This window comes from Manduca sexta, chromosome 9 (assembly GCF_014839805.1).
Source record: "Manduca sexta isolate Smith_Timp_Sample1 chromosome 9, JHU_Msex_v1.0, whole genome shotgun sequence".
Classification (NCBI taxonomy): domain Eukaryota; kingdom Metazoa; phylum Arthropoda; class Insecta; order Lepidoptera; family Sphingidae; genus Manduca; species Manduca sexta.
This window is the reverse complement of record NC_051123.1, coordinates 12,275,698-12,303,372: the sequence shown is the minus strand read 5'-3', so window position 1 is coordinate 12,303,372 and position 27,675 is coordinate 12,275,698. Positions and strand designations below refer to the sequence as shown.

The 27,675-nt window shown below is 34.7% G+C and overlaps 1 protein-coding gene across 6 annotated transcripts in view; it reads left to right on the top strand.

The window, feature by feature from the left end:
• The first annotated feature begins 1,342 nt into the window (after positions 1 to 1,342).
• LOC115442390 (homeobox protein cut) overlaps positions 1,343 to 27,675 on the top strand; it is a 170,352-nt gene continuing 144,019 nt past the window's right edge. For 5 of the 6 annotated variants that reach the window (XM_030167420.2, XM_030167417.2, XM_030167414.2 and 2 more), the window contains exons 1-2: positions 1,343 to 1,767; positions 26,861 to 27,179. In XM_030167420.2, coding sequence (XP_030023280.2) covers positions 27,057 to 27,179 — 123 coding nt within the window. In that variant the 5' untranslated portion in view covers positions 1,343 to 1,767; positions 26,861 to 27,056. Of the gene's footprint in view, positions 1,768 to 25,809; positions 25,937 to 26,860; positions 27,180 to 27,675 lie in introns of those variants that run through there. The other variant, XM_037436868.1, reaches the window with a different exon arrangement.

Genomic DNA, 27,675 nt, shown 5'->3' with positions numbered 1-27,675 from the left:
ATTACGTCCATAATTGAGTAATAGGTAACCATAACATTTTAAAATTAACAGATTTAACTTCCAAAATATTTATCACACTTATCTAAAAATACCTTGTACTTATTCAATCTCGCCTACGTCAAGATATTTTCTCAATTCTAGGAAAAAATAGAAAAACCATCTTCCCCCGTAAAATTCAATGCCTTTCACCTTAAAATTAACATATTTAATTTTCTTTAACAATATACTTTGTGATAAACAAAGATTTTTCTCGGAAAATGCTGTGAAAATGGGGAAAAGCGGCGGCTACTGCCATCTAGCGGTGAGAGGAGCGTAACCGCTTTTCTTTGTCGCCTGAAAGGAAAAATGCGCTCGAAAAAATATGAAACCTAAAATATTACTTTTATGGATTTTTGTGAGGGATTTAGTAATGGGCTAGAGACGTATGATAGTACAAATAACTAACCATATTGTGAATTCATATTAATTTAATACAAAATAATTTTCATTAAAAATAACATAATTTATTGCCCATCCATATTTTAATTTACATGGAATTAAAAACTTTGTAATTACTTAAAAGTAATTTGAACTAAAATTAATCATTATTCAAAGAGAATGACAAAGCGCGTACTATTATCAGCAAAGATTAAGGTAAACATGCCAATAATTGACACTCGCAGTCGTCGTAGGAACCCAGTAACCGAAATTCGAGTGGCGCGAAACAAAAACTGACCTACTTTGGCGCCCTATCGAGTTCACCCACCCCAGCCACTGAGACAATCACCCTACGAGACTTGCCCTTTGCGTTGTATCCCTGCACTTTGGGAGAATTTCAAGGTGAAGGCAATTCCCTTATAAGAATCTATCTATTACAAACAGTAAACAAGTGTAAATAAAAAATAATTCAACACTAAAATAATCTGCTATAAATCTATCTACGTAAATGATTTTAATGAAAGACGTCATAACCAAATTTTGCATTGACGACCGTGATTTAAATAAAAAATCACGGTAAACCGTTCCGGTGTACAAGCAATGTTCCGGTTGTAAACAGAGCGAGGTCCAAGGAGCGGGCCGTCGATCGCGTAGCAAAAAAAGCGCATCCCATTATCGACTACAACAAAAGGACTTGTGCAGTGATACCTAAGTACACATCTCGATTCATCGTCTCGACTCGATCCGCCGAACCGATCCCATTGGCGCGCCCCACTGTCGCCGCGCGCGAGCGGGACGCACAGCGCGCCGCCGACCGCGAGCGACAAGGAGGGAGACGGTCATCTTAGCCGCCGAGTGGCGTCCCACTGGGCGGGGCCGCGCTAAGGAGTGAGCCTCAGATGCGCGTAGTGCTGGTGGGGTCTCGTCCGAAGGATCGCACTGCAGTCGTGTGTCGCGACTACGACGCGCGCCCGTCGCCACGCCGCGCGCCGCCACTCTCGCCTTACGTAATAAATAATCGGATCGAAACCGCTCATCCGATAATCGATCGTGTATCGTGAACTGTCAATAATCGTGACCGTTTCCGATTGTTTTTTTCCGGTTTTTATTTTTTTTTTCTTTCACCCGGCGACAACAGTGAACTCGACTTGTGCTGTGAAATGTTTTTGTTTTGTTTTGCCGACGAACTTGAAAGATTATTTTTGGGCGTAGCTGACTGTGTACGGCATTAGTACTAACGTTATTGTCACGTTGTGTTTGTGATTTTGAACGTAATATTTTTTTTCTGAAGACTACGTCCATGTGTTTTGACTAGAGTGATGTGAATTTGTGATGTCTCTCGTCTGACACGTAAGTGTTTGCACAATTAAGTGTTTGATAATGTGTTAGGCGAGTTAGGTTCGGAGTTTCTTTACTTCCCACGCCGGTGTTATGGTTTATTATTTTATTTGAGACAAATTGCGCACGAGGTAATCTTATAAGAAGTTTGCGAGTAATTAGTTTTGAATTCAAACTGAGTGTAAATCAAATGATACTTGGATAATATTTTGGCTTAAAAATAAACAGTTAACAACAAGAAATATCGCTAAAGCGACAGTTACACAAATCAACAGCCTCAAAATTAATTTACACGAAAATATCTAGATCCGTTCAAGATAGCAAACTTACAGATAAAAAGCAATCTCAATTACTCAACGTCACAATTCCGAATTTATCGGTTGAAACGGAAAAAAATACCGCACCGAGGAATGTACCACTAATTAAAAAATAAAAAGTACATCGGCAGCAATCGGCAATAAATCAAATGATCAATTACATCCAATAAGAAAGTTTAATTGGCGGACGTGGCGCGGCGGTGTCACCGGGCCGATATCTCACGGTTACCGGGATTCTGCCGTGATTGATTTGTGTCAATTACAGCCACTTGCACCCCACTACCGGGAATTTTGTTCCGTTGCTGACTTGGGATTAAGAATTCCGAGATGTGAATGACGTTTAATATATGGACGGAGGCCAATTTTTTTATTTTCACCTGTTAGTAATTTCTGTATAGGTGTTAATAAATTGCTTATTTAGTGTTTGTTGTTCCAATCGACAAATTCGATAAGATATATAATTCGTGAAATTCCGGTGTAAAATTAAGTACGGGATAAATAAAAATTTTGCCGCTCAGTTTTAGATATACTTTTTTATTGTTAAATTGTAATAGTTGCAAACAAAAAAGGTACATTTTGAACGTAAATTTGAAAATAGAATTTTCGTAATAATATAACTGGTAATAATAATCAGAAAAGTGAGAATTCGAAAAATGAATTTAAAAAATATAATATTCTAATTTTAAAATTATTTTCCAAATCATATTAAAAACTGTTACAGTAAAAATAGATTCTCCAACACTGATGAATTAAGTTTATTTGCTCAGTTAATATAATAGCGTGCTAAAAATATCTGACCCTAATAGCCGCGCCGTCCTATTGGAATTTAATAAGTAACGAACAGACAAGACAAGTGTTTGTGTTATCATGAATAATGTAGTTCGAATATGACGTCTAGTGTATATAACATTTTATTAGGCATCTGTAACCTTTTGTTAAGTGAATATTTTTGTTTTTAAATTATTGAAGTTTCGTGTTCATTTTTAATCGGATTTTGTAGTGCTTTTCTTTATGATTCCGAGTAGTTATTCTCAATGTTAATAGTACTTTTTTTTATAAATTCATCTCTTTACTGGTATTTCGACACTAAATCTTTGACGAAATAAATATCATTAAATAAAATACGATATTGGTAGTTTCATAAAAAAATATATGAAATAGGACATCATGCACCTTCATAGATATTTAAATTCCTATTTTCTACATACATATATTTTCTGTCATAATACCTAACGCATATATATTTGTATGTAATTTGATGGTAATAAGTATATTGATATTTCATACGTGTAAACTTCTACATTGACTCTACCAATGAAAGTAGGGGTTCGAATCCCGACTCAAAAGTTTATTTGTATTTTACTACTCCTGAATGTGTCGGAGAAATACTATATAACTTGTAATGGGAAGGTTTGAAAAGTTTGGATGTTCAACGCATAACACACTGAATGGAGACCATATGTACACTTAGACCAAGTCCTAAACAGGTTACTATTAAAATATTCTCAATTATTCTTTAACCTAGTCTTTAATGTTATTTTAATATTTTTATTCGTTTAAATGGCCTGGTTAGTTTATTTAATTTATTGTTTTGAGAAGATGTTTTAAGTTAAATATGTTATAACGTTTGGTATATTTTTGTCTATAAGTCATAATGACGCTGATGTTAAAGTTCGTTGACCTTTCAGTTTAGGATGTTAGGGTTCTTAGTTATTTAAATGTACTAAGTTAACAATACAATTTTAATTTTAGTTAAATGTCATAAAATCATCAACATAACTTACATTTTCTAATTAGAATATGTTTGTTTAAAAATTGTACTTTGAAGAACATCGTATTATAATCGTTTCGCGGCAGATTTAGTTTTAAAATTTATTATCTTAATCACAAATATAATTAATTAATTTTACTAACATTTTACGTTATGATTCATATTATATTATATTACAAACAATTATATATGAAAAATAAAGTTTATTGCTCCTATTATTAATACATAAATATTTAAAACAATCATATTTTTTATTCCGTTCCCTTAATTGTAAGTTTTGATGTTTTTTTTAAGACAATAAATTCATATATTAAATTGTTATACTGTTAATAACTAAGTACCTTTAGTATAAATATTTCATCATATATATTATAATAATCTTTACTGTATTCGTTATGCCGTGCACGATCAAATTATTTATAAATAGTATTTTTATGAATTTACCTTTCTATATCTGTTGGGGTATTTACAGACCTATTATATCATGAAATTTTTGACTGACCATTCCAGATGTTTCCTATAACGTAGCAATATATACTTATTATAATTATAATTCTTATAAGTGTTTATGCGTCGTCTTCTATTAAGCAAATAAGCGGTTAAGGGTTACTTGATGTTATCATAGCTATTGTTTTTTCAAACGAAATAGTAGATTATAAACTTATAAGTAGGGTTTATACATTGTTTTGTCTTATTAGAATTTCTTTATACAGACTTATAAGATTAAAAACACTCAAAAAACTATGCTATCCGGTCCCATATCAAACTCGAAAAAAACACAATTCAATTGTTTTTATATTTATAATAACACAAAAACAACATAAATAAGTTATAATCAAATTAAATATAACTTCCGTCTATAAAGTATTTAAAATTTGTTATTGTCAATTATTTTATATTCATCCATATTTTTATTGTTACCTGCAATCAAATTTTTAATTATGGAATTACACTAATAAATTTTATTGTTGATTATAATTAAGAATAAAGAAAAAAATATTAGTTATTGCGAGTTTTTCTTTATTTATAATACTTTGAAATATGTTATTATTTATTTTTTGTCTATTTAGTTTGATAATTTATTTTATATTGGTAATTGGATTGCATGATTATTTAAAAATGCCTAAATTAGACATTTATTTGCGTAATAATTATATTTGATGGTCCTTATTTTAATAGGTGTATCTTTATCTCTTAAAATAATCGGCATAAGGTAGAAAGTAACTAAACAATTGTTAGAAGAATTTATTAGTAGATATATGCTTAAAATTTTCTCCTTATTTCAGTATAATGAACCCTTAAATTTACTTAATTATAAACATCATCTTTATTTTTAATGTGCAATATCAAAGTTCTCTTAAAAAATAAAACAAACTCTCTCGTGTGTAAAATAAAATCTATTTTAAACTATATTCCTATTTTTTTGTGAATTTCGCATGATGGTAAATATTCACAGTTACCCACATCATAACAGTATACCTGTTCTGTACTGCGTTCATACGACTATCGTATTGTCCTAGGTTCAATCCCCGGGCAGGATAAAGACTGGATTTTTCTACTCTGTTCTGGTTTAAGCCATTATTTATTTAACAGCAATAGGATTTCTAATCAAATTAGGGTTCGTTATATTTCTGCCTATCGCTGAAAATGATGCTCTATAAATATGACAATAAGAGCTATAGGAATGGAATGCGAATCGCCAGCGAATAGATAACGCGTGAGACGAACACCGGGCCGTGTCTCCCATTGTGGGACGTGACGTCATCGCACACAGGCTGATGTTTCAGCTAATAGACGTACTAATGAAATATAATTAAATTTTTGGTTGCCATATAATTTATTGTTATTTTCAAGGTGTATAAAATTTATTTAAATAATTGTTCTAATTTTATACACTTCTAATGTCTCTAACTTTTATAGAGTGGGAAAATAAATTCTATAGACGCATGTAGAACTTTGACATAGTTTTTATGACCAGCAACTACATTTCCAATATTATTAACAATATTCATATTACTAACTGATATTTTACTTTATTCTCAGGATACCACATCTTTATATTAAGTTTGTTTCTTAAATATGCTTTGTTTGGGATTATTATCCAAATGACAATAGACTTGCTTGTTAACATGACACTACATCAGTTTCGAATCTGCCTATACAGATCAAAGAGGATTGTTATTTTTTAATATCACATACCAATATATTAATTGACGTCAAAGATTAAACAAATAAAATGAACAGACGCACCTGAATATTAATTTTGCAAACACAAATCAAATAAAAACGTAGAAAAAGCAATTACATGATTTATTATCAAGCAACGTTTAACGATTCTGCGTAATGTAAACAATGCTAATATTAAAGCTCGGATTTTGACTTGTATTTCAAACGAGATTTTCTCAGAAACTATCAGTTGGTATGATATATAAAAATGCTACGAGATAGTAGAAATACTGAGCTATCAAACAGTGAAAACCTCATCCAAATCTGTCAAGTAGTTTACGATTAATTAAGATACAAACATTTGCAAGACGTTCCGTGGCGAGAATTTTTAATGAATTCGCATTTTATATCTTATTATATTAAACTATAAAGTCTAATTTATACACACCCCGTAGGTTGTTTTGTTTATTTGACTGAGAAATATGATGCTACTATGGGTTCAGAATCTTTATCATTGATACCTTATACTTAAATACGTTTTATACTGCGTCTCTCATTAGTAGAGGAAGTTCCCATCAATTGTTTAATATAGAATTATTATAGGACTAGTTGTGCCCGCGGCTTTGCCCGCGTCCAAGAGTCATAAAGTTTTCAACCACAACCACGTAACCTCTTCAACAATAATCGTTATATTTCAGTCAATTTACATAAAACCGTAATGTACTATTAAGCTAAACCTTCTTCAAGAACTGCACTATCTTTTAGTAAAAACCGTATAAAATCCGTTCAGTAGATTTTGAGAAAATCGATCACATACGGAGAGGTTTTGGGGACTTTGTTTTATATGTATAGATGTCGAAACGAGTAAGTACCTCGTGTAATCATAAATTTCTACCTATCTGTAGTACAATTATGAACTTTAACTATATTAACACTGAGTTTATAACTCTGAAACATCAGAAACTTTAAAATAACTTCTTGAAAAAGAGAATAGTAATATATTTGTATATAAGCAGACGAGTAAATGTTTAAAATAAGTGGTAATTTTAGACCGTATTACTATTAGATTAAGGATTGAAAGCTCTGTATATCTCAGCAGAACATTCTTATAATATGCCGTCGGAGTTACTTATTCTTAATGATTAGGTACATTACTATGTGAAAATAGAAAAACAAAGATTCACAATACGTTGTTACAATAGTAGAAGAATCTAATATTTTTAGATTGATATAATTGTTTATTGTCCCCCATCTCTTGACTACTTCTCCAGTCTGGAATCAGTTCTGGAATCTATAGGATCTGAATATGCTCATCACATCATCATGGGTGATTTAAATACTGATCTCCTTGCTCAACACTCCTCTCGGTCCCGTAAACTCCTGAACATCCTTGAATCGGTTAAGTTACATGTCCTGCCAATGCAAGCTACCCATCACAATATGGACGGACATGATACTTGGCTCGATATTATCCTCACCTCTGCTCCTTCCCTCGTTTCCTCACATGGTCAAATTCCGGCTCCTGGCTTCTCTCACCACGACCTCATCTATATTTCCTACATCCTAAAATCACCTAAATTTCCTCCTAAGGTGCTGTACTTGCGTAGTTTTGGTCGCATTGATTCGGAGAAGCTTGACAGAGATGCTGCCAATTGTAGGTGGGATGATTTGATTGCAGCTCCATCTATAAATGATAAAGTCGACATTTTCAATCGCTCTGTCACTGCTCTCTTCGATATTCATGCCCCTGTTCGCAAAATTAAACTTAAGCGTCCCCCTGCACCTTGGTTGACTCGAGGGGTTCGAATGGCGATGAGACGTAGGGATCGGGCCTTTCATCGGTACAGGAGAAATCGTTCGGAGGAAAACTGGTGCCTTTTCAAAGTTGCAAGAAATCGGTGCAATCAGCTGGTGCGTAATGCTAAACGCCGTCATATTCTCAGCAATATATCACTATCTACTACGGCCAGTATCTGGAGATTCCTTGGGACTCTAGGTATTGGCAAGGATAAAAATTTAGATCCCTGTGGGGTGACTATTGGTTTGGATGATATTAATCGTCATTTCTCTTCATCTACCCTGACTGATCACCAAACTATACGTCGCACCATTGGTTTCTTAGACGGTCTCCCTAGGCCTAATATCAACCATTTTCAGTTTTCCCCAGTTTCGATGGGCGACATCAAAAAGGTAATCCTTTCCATTAAATCCAATGCGACTGGCTGCGATAACATCAGTCGTCGTATGATAATCCCTATCCTGGATCACCTACTCCCAGCCATTTCGGACATCATTAATGGCTCCCTTTCCTCTGGCATATTCCCATCTCTGTGGCGGAAAGCCATTGTGATTCCTCTTCCGAAAATTTCTAACCCTTCCCATGCGAAAGATTTCCGTCCTATATCCATTCTTCCTTTCCTCTCCAAAGTGCTTGAGGCTTGTGCACATAAACAATTGTCTGAGTTTGTGCACCTCAACAACCTGTTGTGCCCACTGCAATCCGGTTTCAGACATGGTCACAGCACTACAACTGCGCTACTCAAAGTGACTGGCGATATTAGGGCGGGCATGGAGGACACCAAGGTCACTGTATTGGCCTTGGTTGACTTCTCGAACGCCTTTGGTACTGTCAGCCACGACATCCTTCTAGCCATCCTCTCCCACCTCTTGATCTCTCCTTCGGCTCTGGATTGGTTCTCGTCTTATCTTCAGGGACGCCAGCAGTTGGTGCGACTTGGCGATTCCTCGTCCAGTTGGTGCCATATAAACTCTGGAGTTCCTCAAGGCGGCATACTCTCCCCATTGTTGTTTTCATTATTTATCAATCTTTTAACTCAAGAACTTCAGTGTGCGTACCATCTGTATGCCGATGACTTGCAATTATATTCTCAGGATGGAGTCGATAGCGTGTCTGCGGCCGTTGACAGGGGTGAACAGGGACTTAGTTAAGATTAAATCCTGGTCCGACAATTTCGGTTTATCCGTGAACCCTGTGAAATGTCAGGCCATTATTGTAGGCAGTTCCAGGATGATCAGCAAGGTGGATAATACGATCATTCCACCCGTTAGATTTAATGACACAATCATTCCTTGGAGCTCTAGTGTTCGGGACCTCGGTCTGCATATCGACTCTACTCTGAGCTGGAGGCCCCAGGTAACGTCTGTCTGTCAGAGAGTCATCGGTACCCTTCGTGCTCTTTACCGTCTGAAGAACTTTCTCCCGCCCAAGACCAAAACTCTGCTGGTGCAAACCTTAATCCTTCCTATAATCGACTATGGTGATTTGTGCTATTTTGATCTGAATGCAGACTTACTCAACAAACTAGACCGACTTCTAAATAACTGCATTCGATTTGTGTTTAACCTCCGTAAATATGACCACATTTCTTCCTATCGTCTACAACTTAAATGGCTGCCTATACGTCAACGGCGTTCGTTGCGAGCACTAACGACTTTATTCTCTTTTCTTAACTCCCCTACTCCTCCTACTTACTTATCTTCAAATTTCCAATTCCTCTGTAATAGTCACAATAGGAACCTTCGCTCAGCTAGCAATCTTCTCCTTAAATGCCCACCTCATAGTTCTGACTTTATTCACTGTTCTTTCGCTGTCCAATCCATTCTTCTATGGAATTCACTCCCAACCGAAATCAGATCGTTGACCACTCGGTTTGCCTTCAAAAGGAGAGTTCGACAGTTACTGCTAAATGAAGCGGAATAGTCACCACCTTATCTTATAATATTGCATTATATTCTTATGTATATATGTATATTTATATGTATATGTTTATGTAATTATAATATGTATTTTATGTATTCTGATACTTATAATTTTACTTATATTGTATTTATAGTTATTATAGGTATTTTGTATATTTTTCTTCTTTCTCAGTGTCATATTGCCGTGATGCACCTACCATGATTATCTCTGCACCACCCTAAGGTTGGCTGGTAGAGAATGCCTATGGCATTAAGCCCGCCTGTATACATTTGTATATTAAGTGCAATAAATAAATAAAAAATAAATAAATAATTAAGTAACCCTGCCTCTCTCAAGATACAGACTTGCCTAGTTTGAGACTTAAACTTGGATTTTAAATGAGCTTTATATTCAAATCTTTTGTATGACAACATAGTTTTTATGCAACTATTTGACCAAATTCCATTTTTTATACGGCTGCCTCGATGGCCTTGTGGTAATACCGCAGCAGTACTGAGGTCTCGGGTTCGACCCCCGGGTCGGACACAGTGATATATTTTAATAGTCACCATTAAATCCGAGTCTGGAATTTATGTCCAACATGGCGATAGGCTCACTCCTATCACATCATGGGACGGAATACACACAGCGGAAAGTGGGTGCACCCGTTACACCTCTGCCTACCCCTTTGGAGATAAAAGATGTGTCTATTGTACCTACACAATGTAATTTTAAAAAATCAGTACTTCAGAAATTTATTCCTAGTAAATATCTTCTCCACCACATTTACAATATTGATAATATTATATACTATAAAAACGTATAATTTGTAGATTTGATTGTAGGACATATAATACATCTGACCCTATTCTAAATATGTCATAAATAAGCTCGACATTACTGTATTTACCCCAGATTTCAATAAGAGCAAAAGCTAATAATTCCTTATGTTTACGCGAATGTTAGATATAAGACTTAAAACTATTTTTAGAATTTAATCGTATTTTTGTACATTATATTTATTGATTTTGATGATTAGCAACAGCTTTTCACCATCATTAGCCGCAACATGTCCAGTGCTAAACATAGGCCTCACTCAAAACCAGATCGAGCTATTGGAAGCAGCAGTAGATTTTGTAATAAAACTTTGTTTTTAATGTGTCACAAAAATCATAAAATGTCTCTTGAATCAATAAAATACCTCAAGGTTGGCAATTTTTGTGATTCTTATAGGCACTTACAATGTGTTAAGCCGCATCCAGCCACCTCCTGCTATATGAGCTGTAATAGGTATACAATACAGGAGATGTCAGTAGAAAAATCCATTGAGTCCCATTGACGTACCACTATGGGTAACCAAACACCACGAATTGGCACATAGCAGTCGTCACATTGTTTACATGGGTTATAGTACACCGCAGGGGACAAGACAGACGCCATAGCGGGTCATGTTAACTACATTAAAATAATATCATAATATTATCAATGCGAAAGTTTGCAAGGATGGATGTATGATTGTTTCTTCTTCACGAAAAAATTACTGATTTGGATGAAACTTTACAGTACTGGTTATAAATCAGAATAACACATAGGCTACAGTTTAAAATGATTTTGTGTAATTTAGCCATAATATAACGATACATATCAAGTAAGTCGGAAAAAAATTATCCCGCAAAACTCCTTCACGTGGACGAAGCCGCGAGCAAAAGCCAGTAAAATATATTGCTTTATTTATCACGTAGGTGAACATAGTTGCACTTATGATAAATCAAGGTTGCATGATATTTAATTATTACTTAAATAAAGTCGCTTAATTTATAATGAATTATTGGTACTACTAAATCAGTATATTCAGTTGTCATATGTATGTAAGAGCGGTAGTGGCTCGGCCGGCTTGATCGATTCTTTTTTTGTTGGATTCTTAAGTATCAAGACAATGTGACAAAGTATAATTTTGAAAAATCAACGGATTTGTTAAGAATTTGGATGGTGTTTTGTATGATTTATTTCGTAAACGCTAATCTGAAATCACCCAATGTAATTTTTTGTGAGAGTTAGTTCCAGATTGAATGATAGGATAATGAACCTCATACTGAAAAGATGAAATGTAGTTTACGAAAAATGCGATCTACGGCGGTCTGTGACAGGACAATGTCCCCAAACCTACTAATTTAATAATAAATAACAGAATCATTTCATCCTTGATAACAAACGCTATATATAACTTTTGATCTAATAGTAAGATATTTTATATCTGAGGGCTAAATACTGAGTTCTTTTCTATTTTGGAAATTATGCTTGAATCGAGCCACGTCTTCATTGAGCGGACTAACGTCCGTTTTGTCTATTTCTTAATAGCAACGTGGATAAATAATTTAAAAATAGCCTGAGTATAATATGAGATAACATTGAATGTCTCAGGGTCACTGCTATTGTATTAAATTAAGGTTTGTTGCTATACTGTTCAGAATCATTATCGACTTCTGATTATAAACTCAATGTCGCAATGTAATTGTGAGGTTATTTCGTCAATTTTCTTGCATGACATATATTTACTTGCACGAACTGATTATTACGTTTCTTAACCGCAAAGGTCGTGTGTGGGAAAAGTTTTGCAGTAACGAGCTGCCAAAATTATTTAGATTCATGTTAAAAAATAATCTAAAAAAAGAATAATAAAATCCAAAATCGCTTCCTCTCTTGTCTCCCGCCGTACTCACTTCCTCGTTCCCTCGCACCGCGTTAATACACACCTTACACCCTTCAATTAAGGTCTGAAATCGACCGAACGAACCGTGAGAAAGAGCCGATCACTCTCAATTTGATACTGATAACACCACGCCGACCAGCGTAATGTGACCCCTGGTGTGTTAGTAAACATTTTTATTCATTATTCTAAGAAATTATTGTTTATTCCTTTATACGAGATGCTGAAACGGCTAGCCCATCCGGTAGTATAGGCGGATGGCCAACGGTTATATGATTGTAAGAGCCGGCATAATTCTGGCAACTCTTGTCAGTTAACTATGTTCAAAAAAACAATGTAATGTTACTTTAAACAGACCTTTGAAGATATGGCTCCAACTTAAGCAATGACAATTTGGAGCAAGAAAGTCTTCGCGTGGATTTTGTTTTTTGAACAATGGAGTCCAATAGCGATGAATTTTTGCTATGTTCAGTTGTATGTAGACCAACCTAGTAGAATATAATGGTATATCTAAATACTTTTCCTGCTTTTACAACCTTCGAAATAGTCAACAGCTTCCATGAACTTAAACAGCATTATTAAATTCAAATCATTAAAGCTCTACAATTTACTTTTAACCTTTCCTTGACATCCCATCATAATCTTGTGAAGTTAACTCTCGAAAATAAGACAAGAATCTTATTGATTTAAAAAACGAATTATAAACTAACAACGAAACCATAACCTAAAAACAGTGGCATGTATCACCACTACATAATCGTTTCCATCGCCTATCGGAGTCAATAAAAAAAAAACTTTAAAAAAACAACAATAGCCACATCGTTTATTTGCTCACAAGCCCCAGTAACCAATTTTATAACCATCAGAGCTCCGAACATGTGGCGAAATCGGTGCCTCCGATGGCTGTTTAAAAAGAAAAAAATGTTGCCGTCCCGCTCGCGCGTATCGCTCCCTCCCTCTCTTTACGCACATGTGCTGCCCGCCTGCTATCAATGAATATCCAAATACTTATGAGAATTAGTCGATTATAGGTTATAATGTTTGATAAGGATAAGGTAAAATCAGGGGTTAAGGCTGACCGAGGTTTGTGACGTCATTGTTTACCTTTGCATTGATTCGGATTGGAGGTCACAACTTGCGCAGAGGTCGTGAGTTCGAGCCTGGTAACGAGAAATTATTTTTGAAATATTTTCATTTTGTAGGACTGGAAATCTGACGAATTGTATTTGTTTTACATGTTCTACCTGGTATCACTATAATTCGTCAAATTTGTTTAATATTTTACCAGATACTCCCCAAACCTACTTATCAGTCCATTAATCTGACATCAATAGTAAATCACGAACTGAACTGATGCTAGATTAATAATATCAGCCCTGTATTATATACTGTCCCACTGTTGGGCACGGGCATCCTCTACTACTGAGAGGGATTAGGCCTTAATCCACCACGCTAGCCTAGTACGGACTGTAGACTTCACACACCCTTAAAATTCCTATAGAGAACTCCTCAGGTGTACAGGTTTCATCATAGCGTTCTCCTTCGCCGTTAAAGCAAGCGATAATTCACAAATACACACATAATTTTAGAAAAGTCAGAAGTGTGGATGGGATTTGAACCTGCGGAAATTCATCTCGGTAGTCCGTTCCACACCCAACTAGGCTATCGCCACTGGCTAGGTTACGCCAGACAATAATCTCTACCGAGAATATTGCTAACTTCTTTTACTGGTTGCACCGTCGCAAATGTCAAAGACCCATTTCATCACATAAGTACAATTGCATACAAATTATGCAATAAGTAGCAGTGGCCGGGTATCTGCCAATTTTGTCAATCATCTTGAGACGCTGCCAGGAGCAAATGCCAGGTCTTGGCGGAGGGCCGTGTGACAATATAAAATAATTGGGAGGGTACCGATGTATTTTGATAGTTGGTGAAATCTATACTAGTTCTATAGAAGTACTAACAGCTATTAGCCGTTTTCTCGATCGATCTTAATCTTGATCCCTATCTTATTTTTCCGATCCCGAAAATAAGCTAGTCAAAATAACAGAGCATGTCAAAAACTTTAATCTGATTGCTCTATTTTAATTAAGACTAAAAAAGTGGTGCAAATGTCTCTTTCATCCTATTTGTCTAGCAAAGAGTTTGAAACCAGCGAGGTCCTGTTTCGATCTCCAGGAAGTATATTTGAAAAGTGGGTACAGGAATTATTTGTTCGGGAATCTATCGGGAATGCATTCAACAGAAGCGATCTTATGAAATTGACATGAGTTTAGTAAACATAATATTAAAAACTCTGCTGTTACGCTTAATAAGCCAACTTAAAAGTATTTTACTAATCCACTTGTTTTTTAAACAAAGCCAAGACAAGCAGATTGCTGGAGTTTAATCTGTTCATAAGCAGTAAGAACACCAATCTACCTTTTAAATTAACATGATTATAGATTTCAGACCAAACCCATGATTTCCAATAACCATATTTGCTTGTGGTGGGATATTTCCAAACGTATAGCGACCACCGTACAAAGGTGTAGAATATAGTTGTCCACGTAAATGTGTCGCATTCCATGATTAGCCTATATCCGATTTCAAACAGGCATTATCATCTCTATTCAGTCGACATTCTATCTTGTCACCACTTACCATCAGGTGCCGTAGGTCACTGCCGGCTAGTATAAAAGAACAAAATGAAGATCTAAGGGCCATATTTGTATACCACTCAGTATCGCTCTGAAGTGCGATATCAGCCATATCGTTGTCAAGTTACGGACAGCATCTTAATATCGTCAAATAAATAGCTGTATTAACATCTCAAATAATATCTTAAGTGATAGTGTATAATTTAATAGCTAAGTTTTATTCATTAAACCGCGTACTCAGCCAGCACGCGCTTAAACAACAGCTCAATTCTTTATTAAATTCCCTTAAATGTCCACTCAAGATGCTACTCAAAGTTGAGACCCAAATTCGTTCCTAAACTATCATGAAAGATAAAGTCCTAATTCCTACGCACCTATTATAACCGATCTCTAAGAATGTTGGCGGACGAGCCGACAGTGACAAACGAACGTACATCATAACAAGAACACATGGATGGATTGGCAAGATATGATGGTTGATACATGCAGGTGACGCCAACCGACCATTATATTTATTTTAGACCACACCTGTCTGGATGATTGGAATGATATTTGTCTGGACATCCCGTCTTGTTAGGGAGAAGTCCTTTTCGACTGGTCTCATGTACTCGAGCAAAATAGGGTGAACACGACTTGATAGTTAAACAATGAAAAGTCCTAAATTATTCCAAGATAATGCATTATCTATTATTACATTTTCGTTGGGTTAGATTAGTTATGTTTGGAAGTAATTTATGTTTGATACGTAGTACTTTTTAATGTCAGATCAAAAAAACGTCATTATTTCTCTTAAAACAATATAATGAAGTCGATTGTAGGAATGACACAAATCATCGACTGACTCTAAATACACTGTCCCACGCGAGGGAGTAATGACATCGGCTTTTCGATGATTACGGTCACCATCTATTGCGGGTTTTATTGGATAATCTTGACATTTTATTCATAATACAAATGGTTGTTTTAATGAAATAATAAATTGTGATTTTGTTGATATGGGAGTTATTATATGAAAAGAATTAACAAAGTAATGTTGGGATCATTTATAAGTACGTCTTTTGTGTTGTAACATATTATGCAGTTCATAAGTTAAAATGATTTTGAAAAGAGCGAGAGTAGAGTTGTTTGGTCATTCCTCTCTAGTTAATATTGACAGAATTTCAATGATGTATAATATTTTTTAATTCAAATAAATCATTTCATTTGACTTTAAAACTAAATATGACAATTCTAAATTGCCGAATAATGTTGTATGTCATTTTTAAACTTGTTATTATATTTCAAAAATAAATAAAAAGACAGAAATAACTAGAATTATGTTTCGGAATTCATCGCAGTTTTTTATATTTATAATTTTCTCCCGATGTTTCGAAGACTTTGCAGCCTTCATGCTCATGGGACCGCTGAGTTGGTCGTCGAAAAGTCTACGTCACAATATCTACCTACATTTTATAATCATACAAAATTTTACCGCGATAAATGCGAAAACTATTTCATTTCGATAACATTAGAAAAGAATAATTTATCTGTATGCATTGTATTAAATTTATATAAGAAAACATAATCTTTTTTTCTTCCAATTATAGATACATTCATAACTATATATGTATAGAAAAAATCTAATCATAAGTCACTATAATTACTAAAATGACTTATTATTGATTCATTAAAAAATATCCCAGAAAATCCTATAAGTTGGGCACACTACTAGGGGACAAAAACTAACCAACGCAACATACTCTCTGCCGCTCCCCTGTGACGGGAATCGAACAGGAAATGCTTCGATCTCTTCTAAAAGAGTTCATGACACATGCGATGTCTCATTCAATTTTTAGGGTGAAATATTCATCCAGAACTCTGGCTTTAAGTTTATTTGTGAGAAGTCATTTATTAAATAGAAAACAATACAAATAAAAAAACTAGCAAGCCGCCCCGTCTTCGCACGGGTAGCATTAATTATACTAGATGACTTTTGGTAGTCCATCATCAGCCTATATCTTTGTCCACTGCTGGACATAGGCCTCCAATATGCGCCATGTTACGCTGTCTTCGGCCTGTCGCATCCAGTTCTTACCAGCGACCTTTCGCAGATCGTCACTCCACCTAGCTGGAGGTCCTACACTACGTTTGCCGAGCCGTGGTCTCCACTCAAGAACTCGTTTACTCCATCGGTTCTTCGACAGATATTCTGGTAGTAAGATGGCTACCAAACATCTTAGGACCCATTGGATTAATTTAAGATTCTAAAAATTTAATTAAAATCGCTTCAGCTGTTTTCAAGTCAGTATTTATATATGCATACATTGCAGAGATGAGAGAGTATATTTTATTATTAGATACAAAATGTATTTTTTGTTGTATGATAGAAACACAGAAAGCTCTTGTGTCACTTCGGGTCCGTTGCCTTTTTATATTATTTCTTAGCCTCCCCGATTTCCCATCGTCTATTGCCTGTAATCTATATTTACAGATTTAATTGAACATGATTGCATATATTACAAAATTAGTATTCAAATAACAAAAAATATTACCGCCTTCAATAATTTAACATTACCTATATACTGGTTACCAATTTTGGAGTCGCTGTCTAATTGAAATTTCAGTCAAAAAAAAAATACAGTCGAATTGACAACCCCCTTGTTAGAACTTCAGATTCATCTTTTTAAACTATATTACCTAAAATTCTATTACTTGAATAATAAAAGCATCTCTACAGGTACTTCACACCCAATGGTAACTAAAAAACAGTTTTTTTTCTCTCCCTTCAAAACGCATTAAGGAAATAATTATGTCAGCCAAACGATACACCATGTGAAGACCACGCATAAATTGTTTTAGACAACTCCCTTGTGTGTTTGTTTTATAAATAGGAATGGATGAACGATTTGTTTTCAGATAACTAAAAAATGAAAGCAACTTTAGGACTTAATGTGAGAACAATAAAGTGAATTATCAGAGAAAATGTTATACATACTGGTAAGATATATTTTATATCACAACGTGTTAAAACCCGCCATAGTGGCCCACGTGTGTCGCGTTCCGGGATCAGCCTGTGTGTATCCAACAGGCCGGCATAATTGTGTCGACTACCGAGGGGTAATCATCTCTCGTTGTCGACATTCTATTGGACCCACTTACCATCAGGTGCTGCTGGGTCACTTTGTTGTCCCTGTATACAAAAAACTTTTTCATTATTTCCCTTCTAGAAATTATCGTGGTTTTATGAACTGTTGTTCAACTTGGGTTCCTCTTCAATTAGTAAATTTTAAAGCTATTAATGCAGCCTTAACCCCACAAATGCTATGTAACTTTTACATAAATTAAATATAATAATCAATTTAAAAAATGTATTAACTTTACCGTCCATCTTCATTACATTGCAATTGATTGTGTCACGCACAAGATAATTATAACATTATGCACTTTAACGTATAACTAAAGCTTATATTCCGTTTCATAAATTATTTAATAGAATTTATAAAAAATATTGCACGTATTTTTTATAATTTCAAATAAATAATTAATAAATCATTTCTTTTACACATAAAAGTATTGAATAATTCGGAAATTTTATTCTTATACATATTTTTAAAACATTCATTTCGATAATAATTAAGGGATATTAAAAAAAAATTGTAATATTTATTCAATTGTTTTATTCTTTTTTTTTGCAACATTCTACGCACTGGCAGCGTAGATAGGAATTTTAAAGTAATTAAAAAAAATATTGCACAATTTTTTTATAATTCCAAATAAATAAAATTCTATTTTTTGCGTCATTATTTATGCACATAAGTTTTAAAGTATTGATCACACTGAGTCCCAGTAAGACGATACGTCGCGTGTGCAGTTTCAAGTACACCTGAGCACAAAAATGATTATTGATTAAGGTTTAATATGGCGTGGCACCTTAGGAAGTTGGGAAAAAATCTATTATTATATACGTTTATTTACTGCTCTTATAGCAGTTTTTCTAACGTCTCTTGCAGTGTTTTGTAGAAATTTATGGATGTTGAGTGTTTTATTATGTTTATTCTATGCATTATATTTAGAACACAAATAATGTGTCAGTCTGTCAAAATATAATAAAAATATAACATTAACATTCAAAGATATTTTGGCGACGTTAAAATTTAGTAGAAATGAATTTGATTTAATTTAAAAATGAAGACAGCCATTTAGCATAAATTGACTATAATCGTTTATTCTCATATAATTTGTCAACATGTTAGAGTTTCACCCACCCACGCAACAAGCTTGATGATATGAATATTTATCTATATATAAGAAAAGCTGACTAGACCTAGAAGCTTGAAATTTTGCGCTTAGTTTTTTTTACTGACTCAAGCAATTTTGAACATTAATTTTAACTAAATAAGGTTCAGCTTGCTAAAATCAATAAAAAGGATTTTCGCACAGGTAAAGTCGCGAACTTAGTAGTAAATAAAAGTATTACCAAGTTCCCGAGTAGAGCAAACTTCACGGCGTTTAATTTTTGTCAAAGTTGGTCGAAATTATTCCTCGCCCTCGCAAGACCTATGAATAAGTTACTGAAGTACTGAATAAAAGGTTAGTTTATCAATAACCTTCGCTTTTTAGGTTTGAATGGACTAAACTAACCAGTTTTATGACACGATGAACTTCGAAATAGTTCACAGCCTATGGAATGGAATTAGCGTAAGGTAATTTACTACTTAACCTACTACTATTAAGGCTTGTTTTTGTTTATCTTCCCTCACTTCCCAGTGGTAGTAACGATAACTGGCTTCCTCCTTCCTCTAACTACAAGAATGTTACGGAAATTATAGGTTTTAATGAGAATTTTAGTTGTCTTGCAACTAGACAGAGGCCAATACCTAAAAACTATTCTCAAATGAACACGGTGCTGTACATAGTAGTCGTTCACCGTCAGTTCGAAGATCCTCAACCTAACCTAACCATTCTTTTAATATATTTGTAATGAGAAGTACACCACTAATGTCTCTTTAGTTATAAACAGCTAGCCTCTAGGTAAACATCCTCCATCAGAACACCTACTCCGATATATTTATAAAGAACTAGATATAAAGAACTTTTGCTCGCGGCTTCACTCGCGTGAACGAGTTTTCCGGAATATTTTTTTCCTACTTACTTAATATGTATCATTATACGACCAAATAACACAAAATTATAAAAAATTGTAGGTTATATGTTATTCTGATGTATAACCAATATCACTGTAAAGTTTCATCCAAATCCGTTCAGTAGTTTTTTCGTGAAAGAGGAACAAACATCATCACAAACTTCCGCATTTATATTAGTAAGATACTTGTGTGCGCGATCGTATCACTGTTTTTCCGATTCACGACTCGTTTTTTCTTGTCTATTCAACTGTTGCGGTAATTGATGCTAATTATTGAGTTAAGCGCACGATTTGTTGTTCTAACTCTTTGCTAATTTAGTTTGTGCAGATACCTTTTTAATGTACAAAGTGTACATACTTGGATGATCAATTGTCTGGTTAATTTGATAATTCGGAATTTTTAGTGTGCAAAGTGTACATACTTAAATGATCAATTGGTTAGTGATAATTCGGAAACTGAATTTTGAGTTACATATCTATTTTTTCGCCATCTACATTTTGTAAGGACTAGTTTTTATAGCCATATATGGTCATGATACTAACTGAATTTTGAGTTACAAATACTATACACAATGGTCTATATTTTCGCCATTTACAATGCGCTAGGGCAAGTTTCTTTAGCCTTACTATGCTCATATCACTTTGTAATTCAATGTATAATTATCAACATCAACTCGAGTACGCGCCTACATTCATAGACATGGAGTACCTTAATCTAATCCGCCTTCATTCAGTACTAAAGAAAACAACTCAAAAATAGAACAATCCAGAACATACGTTAAACACAACCCTATAATCTACTGGGAGTTTCGGCAATGCGGTTTGGAAAGTAACAAAGAGATTCCGTTACACCGTAAAATAATATGATGCATCGATATTACCCGCGCACCTGCGTCTCAACTGCACGCTATCGATACACTATCGACGGGCGACATTTCACCTTGCCACGTCACTAAAACTGATAAAGTAATTTATTTCGTAAATTATTTTTTAAATATTTGCGTTGGACATTTTATCGATTAACTGGATAGTTTGGCGGAACATTTCTATTGAAGTAGTTCATGAACTGTTGGTCTAAAAATACCAGTACATTTGAGTTAAACCCTATATTAGCTACATGATATATACGTCCTAATTATGACAATGTTTTATGACATTTTGACATACAACTCGACATAAAATAATGACATCTCACTGTTATCTCGAACTTTTCGCGATTAATTAAATTTTATTACCGCCATTACTTATTTCTGGTGGAAATGGTAAAAAATCATACAGCTAACATTATTTATGAAACTATAAAACACATTATAACCTTATAAGAAATATAAACATGTGCCTTAATTGAATACCTTTGCACAACTCACTAACTGAAGCTAATAAAAAACAATTTAAAAAGTGTCAAATTGTAATGGACACCAGAACTCGGGTTTACGACATCTTATGACATAAAGTTCACAATTTCCATTACAAACAGATATATACGTGTTTAATTATTCCAAAGGTGACTGAATCGTTGGTTTAAGACGCAAAAAAACTATAATGCTTCGATATTTCACTTAGATATCGCGCGATATGATAATGCGTAAGATGAAATGTGTCCCACAAGTCTATAAAAGTCACGGTTTTAATTAATTATTATTGCGCACATGTGTTTTGATCTCCACTTAAATGAGCACAATGGAAGTAATATTCAATACAGCTATAGATAGAAACAGGCGTAGAATAAACGAACCTAAAAAGTCACCTAGAGACCTTTTAATCAACTTAGCAGCTAAAAAATCGTTTCAAAATCGATACACGACACAAAAGGCCACTTAGCCCACGTTCGGAAACCACTCGGAATGTTAAACGAAAAACAAACTCGCATCAATCAAAGAACGGCCAATGAAATAATAGAATTTCCGAACGTCGGGCGCAGTTCAAAGAGCGCGAACGGAGAACCGCAACAGATTTTTGAAAATCGAATCGTAGAATAAAAGTAAAAGGGAATATGCGAACATGACTAATATCTGGCACAAAGTACGGTGTCGATAACTCTACGGAAACAAAAGGAGTGCTCGGATCGGGGGAAGGAATTTAAAAATGGAACGCGGCGCGTTGTGGGAATGCCAGTTTGAAATTTGGAATCTTCGCTTTGATGTACGAATGACGTTTTGCATTCGTTTTTTAATGTCATAATAACTTCTGCGATCGGCACTTTTCTCTCCTTTCTCTAGTATTTATGGGCTCAACAAAACTCGACATGTTCATTGTAACAAACTTAAAATTCTTAAGCGATATCCTTATTTAAAAAAAAACTATTTTAGCTTATACTTTTTGTAGGCGTCATTTTATAAAGCTCCGACTTAAGACATCAATTGAAAACGTTTTCAATAAACGTTTATGAAGAAGGGGACTAGAATGGAGCTAATTAGATGAAACATTGCTTTATTAGGTATGAGGGTGTTTTTTGCAACAATTATTGCTTGTTTATTAAGCGTATTGAGTGCATAATATCGATTGTGAGTAGGTTTTTCTTTCTTATCTAAAAAACGTGTTTACATAATTAGATATTACCATACAAATTTGTCATCGCGCACTAGTTTAATCAAGACGTATTAACGCAGGTGGAATCGTATCGAAAAGCAAAAAACATGGTCCCCCTACATTTACAGCTCGCATGTGAATAAATTAAGTTAGTAAGTCGAAAAAACCAAACCGCCGAACTAAAAGGCATCGATTGAATGAGAGTTGGAAAACTTTTTTTTGTCACGAAACGGTTTTTTTCAATGCACGATAGATTTTTACGGTTCGCTTTTGTGCCGTGCAAAGTTATATGCTTTATTAGTATGCGATATTGAACTTTATGGCGAGATAATAAGAGTGATTGGGAAAAATATGTAAATTTGTTTGTCATTATTTCTTCGATATATTTTCGAAGTTTTACGCCTGCGGTGGTAATGGAGTTTTAATGTTTGGGTGTCCTAGAAAGCTTTGCAAAATGTCTAGCTTTAAAATTGTATTTTTCAAAGGGATTTCATACTTTTCCATTACGCTTGTAAATTGATATTAAAAAATAAATAAAATATTAATGACAAACTTACTACCAAAATTTTAAATTTTGAACATTAAACTATAAACAGCCAGTCATATTAGACAAATAAAAAAATATAAATTTAAATTTCGAATTTATTGCCAACATCATAAAACCATTCAGTATAGCTACTGTAGCAGCCAAGTCCCAAACTCGATAATCTGAGTAACTATTTACGGTTGGTAGTAAAAATGTTGGCGGGTATGTCGCGGGCGGTTTTGTCAAGCACCTGTCTTGCTCTCTTGCTCGTAAACTAAACGTAAATCAAAGGACACACGCGATACAAACTTTCGCTTTTATTGACAGCTACAACTTTGCCCTCTGTAGTGTATAAATTGGAAAATCGCTGGTTGGATACTTTCTCGATTATTTAAGACTAGCTATTCTCGTGGTTTCTGTCAAGTACATGTTCATGAGATTTAATTGATAAAATCAGAATCGGGTTAATAAATCTAAATTAGTTAAGAACACACTAAAATAGTTAGGGTTTTCACCTCATAACTGGGATAAAATTCTGGGTTGATACATCACAAGGCATTTTGCATTGATTGCATATTTGCCTGAGTACTATTTTCACTAATATATTTTTTCCTGTCAAACTCTATACCATCCCTAATTATAAGCTACTGTTTATCCCAAAATAAACTCTACGTGTAATATTCTAAAGTTATTAACGCAATTTCCTGACACCGGCCACTCATAACTATCGAGACTCGAGTGCGGAGGGCAATTTCACGAAACGTCAAATTTACAATTCTAATTTACAGTTAATTTGTTAAGATTTATATTGTAATAGGACGATATAATATGGCGTTTGACGGAAAAAATAAAGTTGTTAAAATCGACTTGAAATGGAGGGAGCCGTACTAGCGGCCAGCACGCGACTTGCCTCGGATAACAATCGATGACAAACTTTATGTTACCGATACTTTACTAATGACGATTCATTAATAACACAAAGTAAACGCAATACCCCTTAGCATAAGGCTGAAAATATTACAGAACTTGCAAATTCAATGGCAAATATAGAGTTGTAAACAACCCCGAGACGTTCGATTGACGAGGCCACGTTTTAAATTTCGAACGTTCGAGTCATTTGATATATTTTTTTTTTTTTTGTATAACGGCCAGTGTTTGTCATTTTATTACTACCAATTAAAATTGTGTTTAATTAATTTATTTACATGACGTATCATTTTATGATGCAACAGACTATTTAATTTTTCTTACAATTTATTTCACATGTTTTATATAGACAATTATTTTCTGCATGTAATATATTCAGCTGATGTGCAGTTTAATTCTCTTATAATGACGCCAACGGTCTATAACTGGCATTGGCTGTGACATTTCGTCTCTAACGTCTATGAAATATATTGATTCCAATTTTGTAATTGAAGATTTTATTGCTAAGTACCGAACAACGAAGCCGCCGCATTAATCCAACAAATATATTACAAAATAAAATCATTAATTAATATTAATCCATTTAAATTTAAAACGCTACGTTTATTATTGTTTCAAGAATTCAATGTTTTAAAAAACTTTTAATGTAATCAATAAGTCAAACATTAATACGGTTATAAAACACCACAATAAATATTAATCGAATTAACATGACAAATATTAATATGAATATTAAAGTGTTCCATTTTGTATGAGTCACGAAAACACTCGTAACGTATAGCTTGGTATTAGTTAATATTCATTAGGGGGCAGATGTAGATATCGAGGGGGGCAACACCGGCCGCTAGTTAACCTATTGGCACTTCACTATTCAATTACAGCACCATTGTCTATGACAGGTAGGAAGTAATTGTCTATGGTTGGAGCAGTTGAAAAATAAAATTACTCATAGGCGAGTAAATAACTATGAATAAAGAAATACTCATGAGACAATTTTAAATATCGAATAATATTGATTCATTTGGTAAGTTCAAAATCTGGAATGGTTCCAAAACACCAAATCCATAGATGAAAATGTCTCACGATATATTTTAGCAAATTAATTAGCGGCACGTAAATATAGAGCCTTAAGGCCAGCATAATTATGGTGACCGTCAAGCCCACGCCTTTCGTTTGACATTTACTTGCCATCAGATGGAGAGCCTGTCAGTTTACCATACTATTATAAGAAAAGAAATTTATAAGCATATTCAATTACTGCATTTTAACACGTACGGCTAATATTAATTATTTAATAAATAACAATAAAGTCATACATCAAGTTTTTAATTTTACCCTATAATAATTATTAACAAATTTAAATTAAGAATACATTTTTAAAATTAAATAAATAAAGAAACGTCAGGTCACGATTTAAATTTCGAACATTCTCATTGTTACTATTATTAGTGTTGACTAATTAACCCGAATCGATTCTAACAATCGAGTAATCGATAAGGCGGGGAGCGTTCGTGCCGCCGCGTAATCCTGTTTGCATATCGGCCGCACGAAACTCCCGCACTTATCATGTTTATTGATTGACACGCTAGTAATTCACCCCTTGCCAGCCCTCGGCGGCCACCTTCGACCCAACGGCGTGGGGGATAAGATATGGCGGATCGACTTGTTTGAAAAAATTAGGCCAAATAATTCTACGTGGTGTTGGAAACCGTCGTCAAGGGACATGATCTAAGGATATGTGAAGGCTTCCAGCCCGTGTAAAGGCAACGTAGTGGTAGGTCATAACTTAAGCCACTAACTAGTAGTTGAGGTCCTTGGCCAATAGTGAGAAAAAAGACAGTTCGATATACCTGCCTAGATGTAACTGAGAATGAAGCCGGATGAACATACCACAGTATCCATCTTTATGGCTGATTTTAGTGTAAATAGCCAAGATCCAAATTTATCTGATTCCAACTCAACTTAGCCCCGTTAAACCAGGAAATTCATCGAGCACTTTCTGCTTATATCAACCGCTTGAGCGCATGAATTGCACAACTGTACACAAATTTACAAGTCTTGCGCTACAGTTCTTTGTTTGAGGTGGCGATAAGTTCGTTTTTACGTGTTCTCCCATTGTGTTCCACCTGGATTTACGTTCGCCAACAATTACTTTTAATATTTTAAACGCTCGTATCTTTTATATACCTGGAGGATTAAGTGGGCCGTTTGTTTTAATTTATTTAGGTTTTGTTTTATTGATTTCAAGGTTCAGTTTAGTTTTAAAATATTCATTAGTGACGTCAATTGTACTGATAATAAAGAAAGCGCCTAGAACTTTATTTTATTTCAGCTCGTAATTAATGTAACTGTACCTTAAGTTAGAAGGATACGTTTATAAAAATGGATTTTAATACAATTATTGAACAATCAGATGTCAACGGCACAAAATTACAACATAAAACAAATACACATTTTGATCGGAAACTACGCAAACACAATGTTTCATCACGCGAATCACGTTACCAAACAATGGCAGTCGTATTGATATAGCCGATACCATTGTGTGAAGCTGTCAATTTTCTTGTACCGAACCTATCGCGAGCATCGAACTACGGCCAAATTAGTTTAGACACGAAAACGCCGGCCCGATTGTCTTTAACACAATACAATCGAAAAAGAAACCTTACGCCATTACATTACACTTTTTCTTTTGCAGGAACAAAACACGCGAACGCGAAAAGAACAATCGATTTGGAATGACACTGGCTGGTGAGGAATAGAATCGATTTGAATTTGAAGAACTGGCTGATTTTCGAAATTAAAAAAAAGAATGTGTTCCATTTTGGGGTGTGTGTGCGGTTCGCGCGGGTGACGTCGCCAGTATGAGCCGGCAGTGAGCGCGGCTCGGACGGATGCACCCGACGGGCGCGGCCAGCCTGCCCGCCGCACCCGAGGCGGAGGTGCAAGCTATGCACTCCATGGACTGGCTCTTCAAGAAGGAGAGGATATATTTACTTGCGCAGTTTTGGCAACAGGTGAGCTTTGAGTCAAGGTTATGACCGAGTACAGCAACTTGAACTTGCACTGCGAACTTTTATATCATTATCAAAATTAACATAAAGTAAATGTTTAATGTGTTCTACACTCAAAACCTAATATTTTCCAATAATTTCTTTCACAAATTACTCTCCAATAATTAACTAGGTACAACTCAAATCTTAAAAACACATTACCTATTTCGAAACCCCACAGCAACGATTACAAACAGCAAACAAGATGATATCATGCGCCCACAATCAAAGGTAATCAAACACTATCAAACTAGGAAATCAATTAACAGTTCGGCAGTTACAGCTGTTATCCCGGACATGACTAGCATTCGATGAACTGGACTATATTGTATAGTTTGTTATAGTATAGTTGTATATAGGTATAACTATAAAAGGGGATCGAGCATAAGGATAGCCCGACTGGATAGCGAAAGCATGTTGGTGTGGTTTTAGGCCGGCATAATTTTAGCGACTTATGATC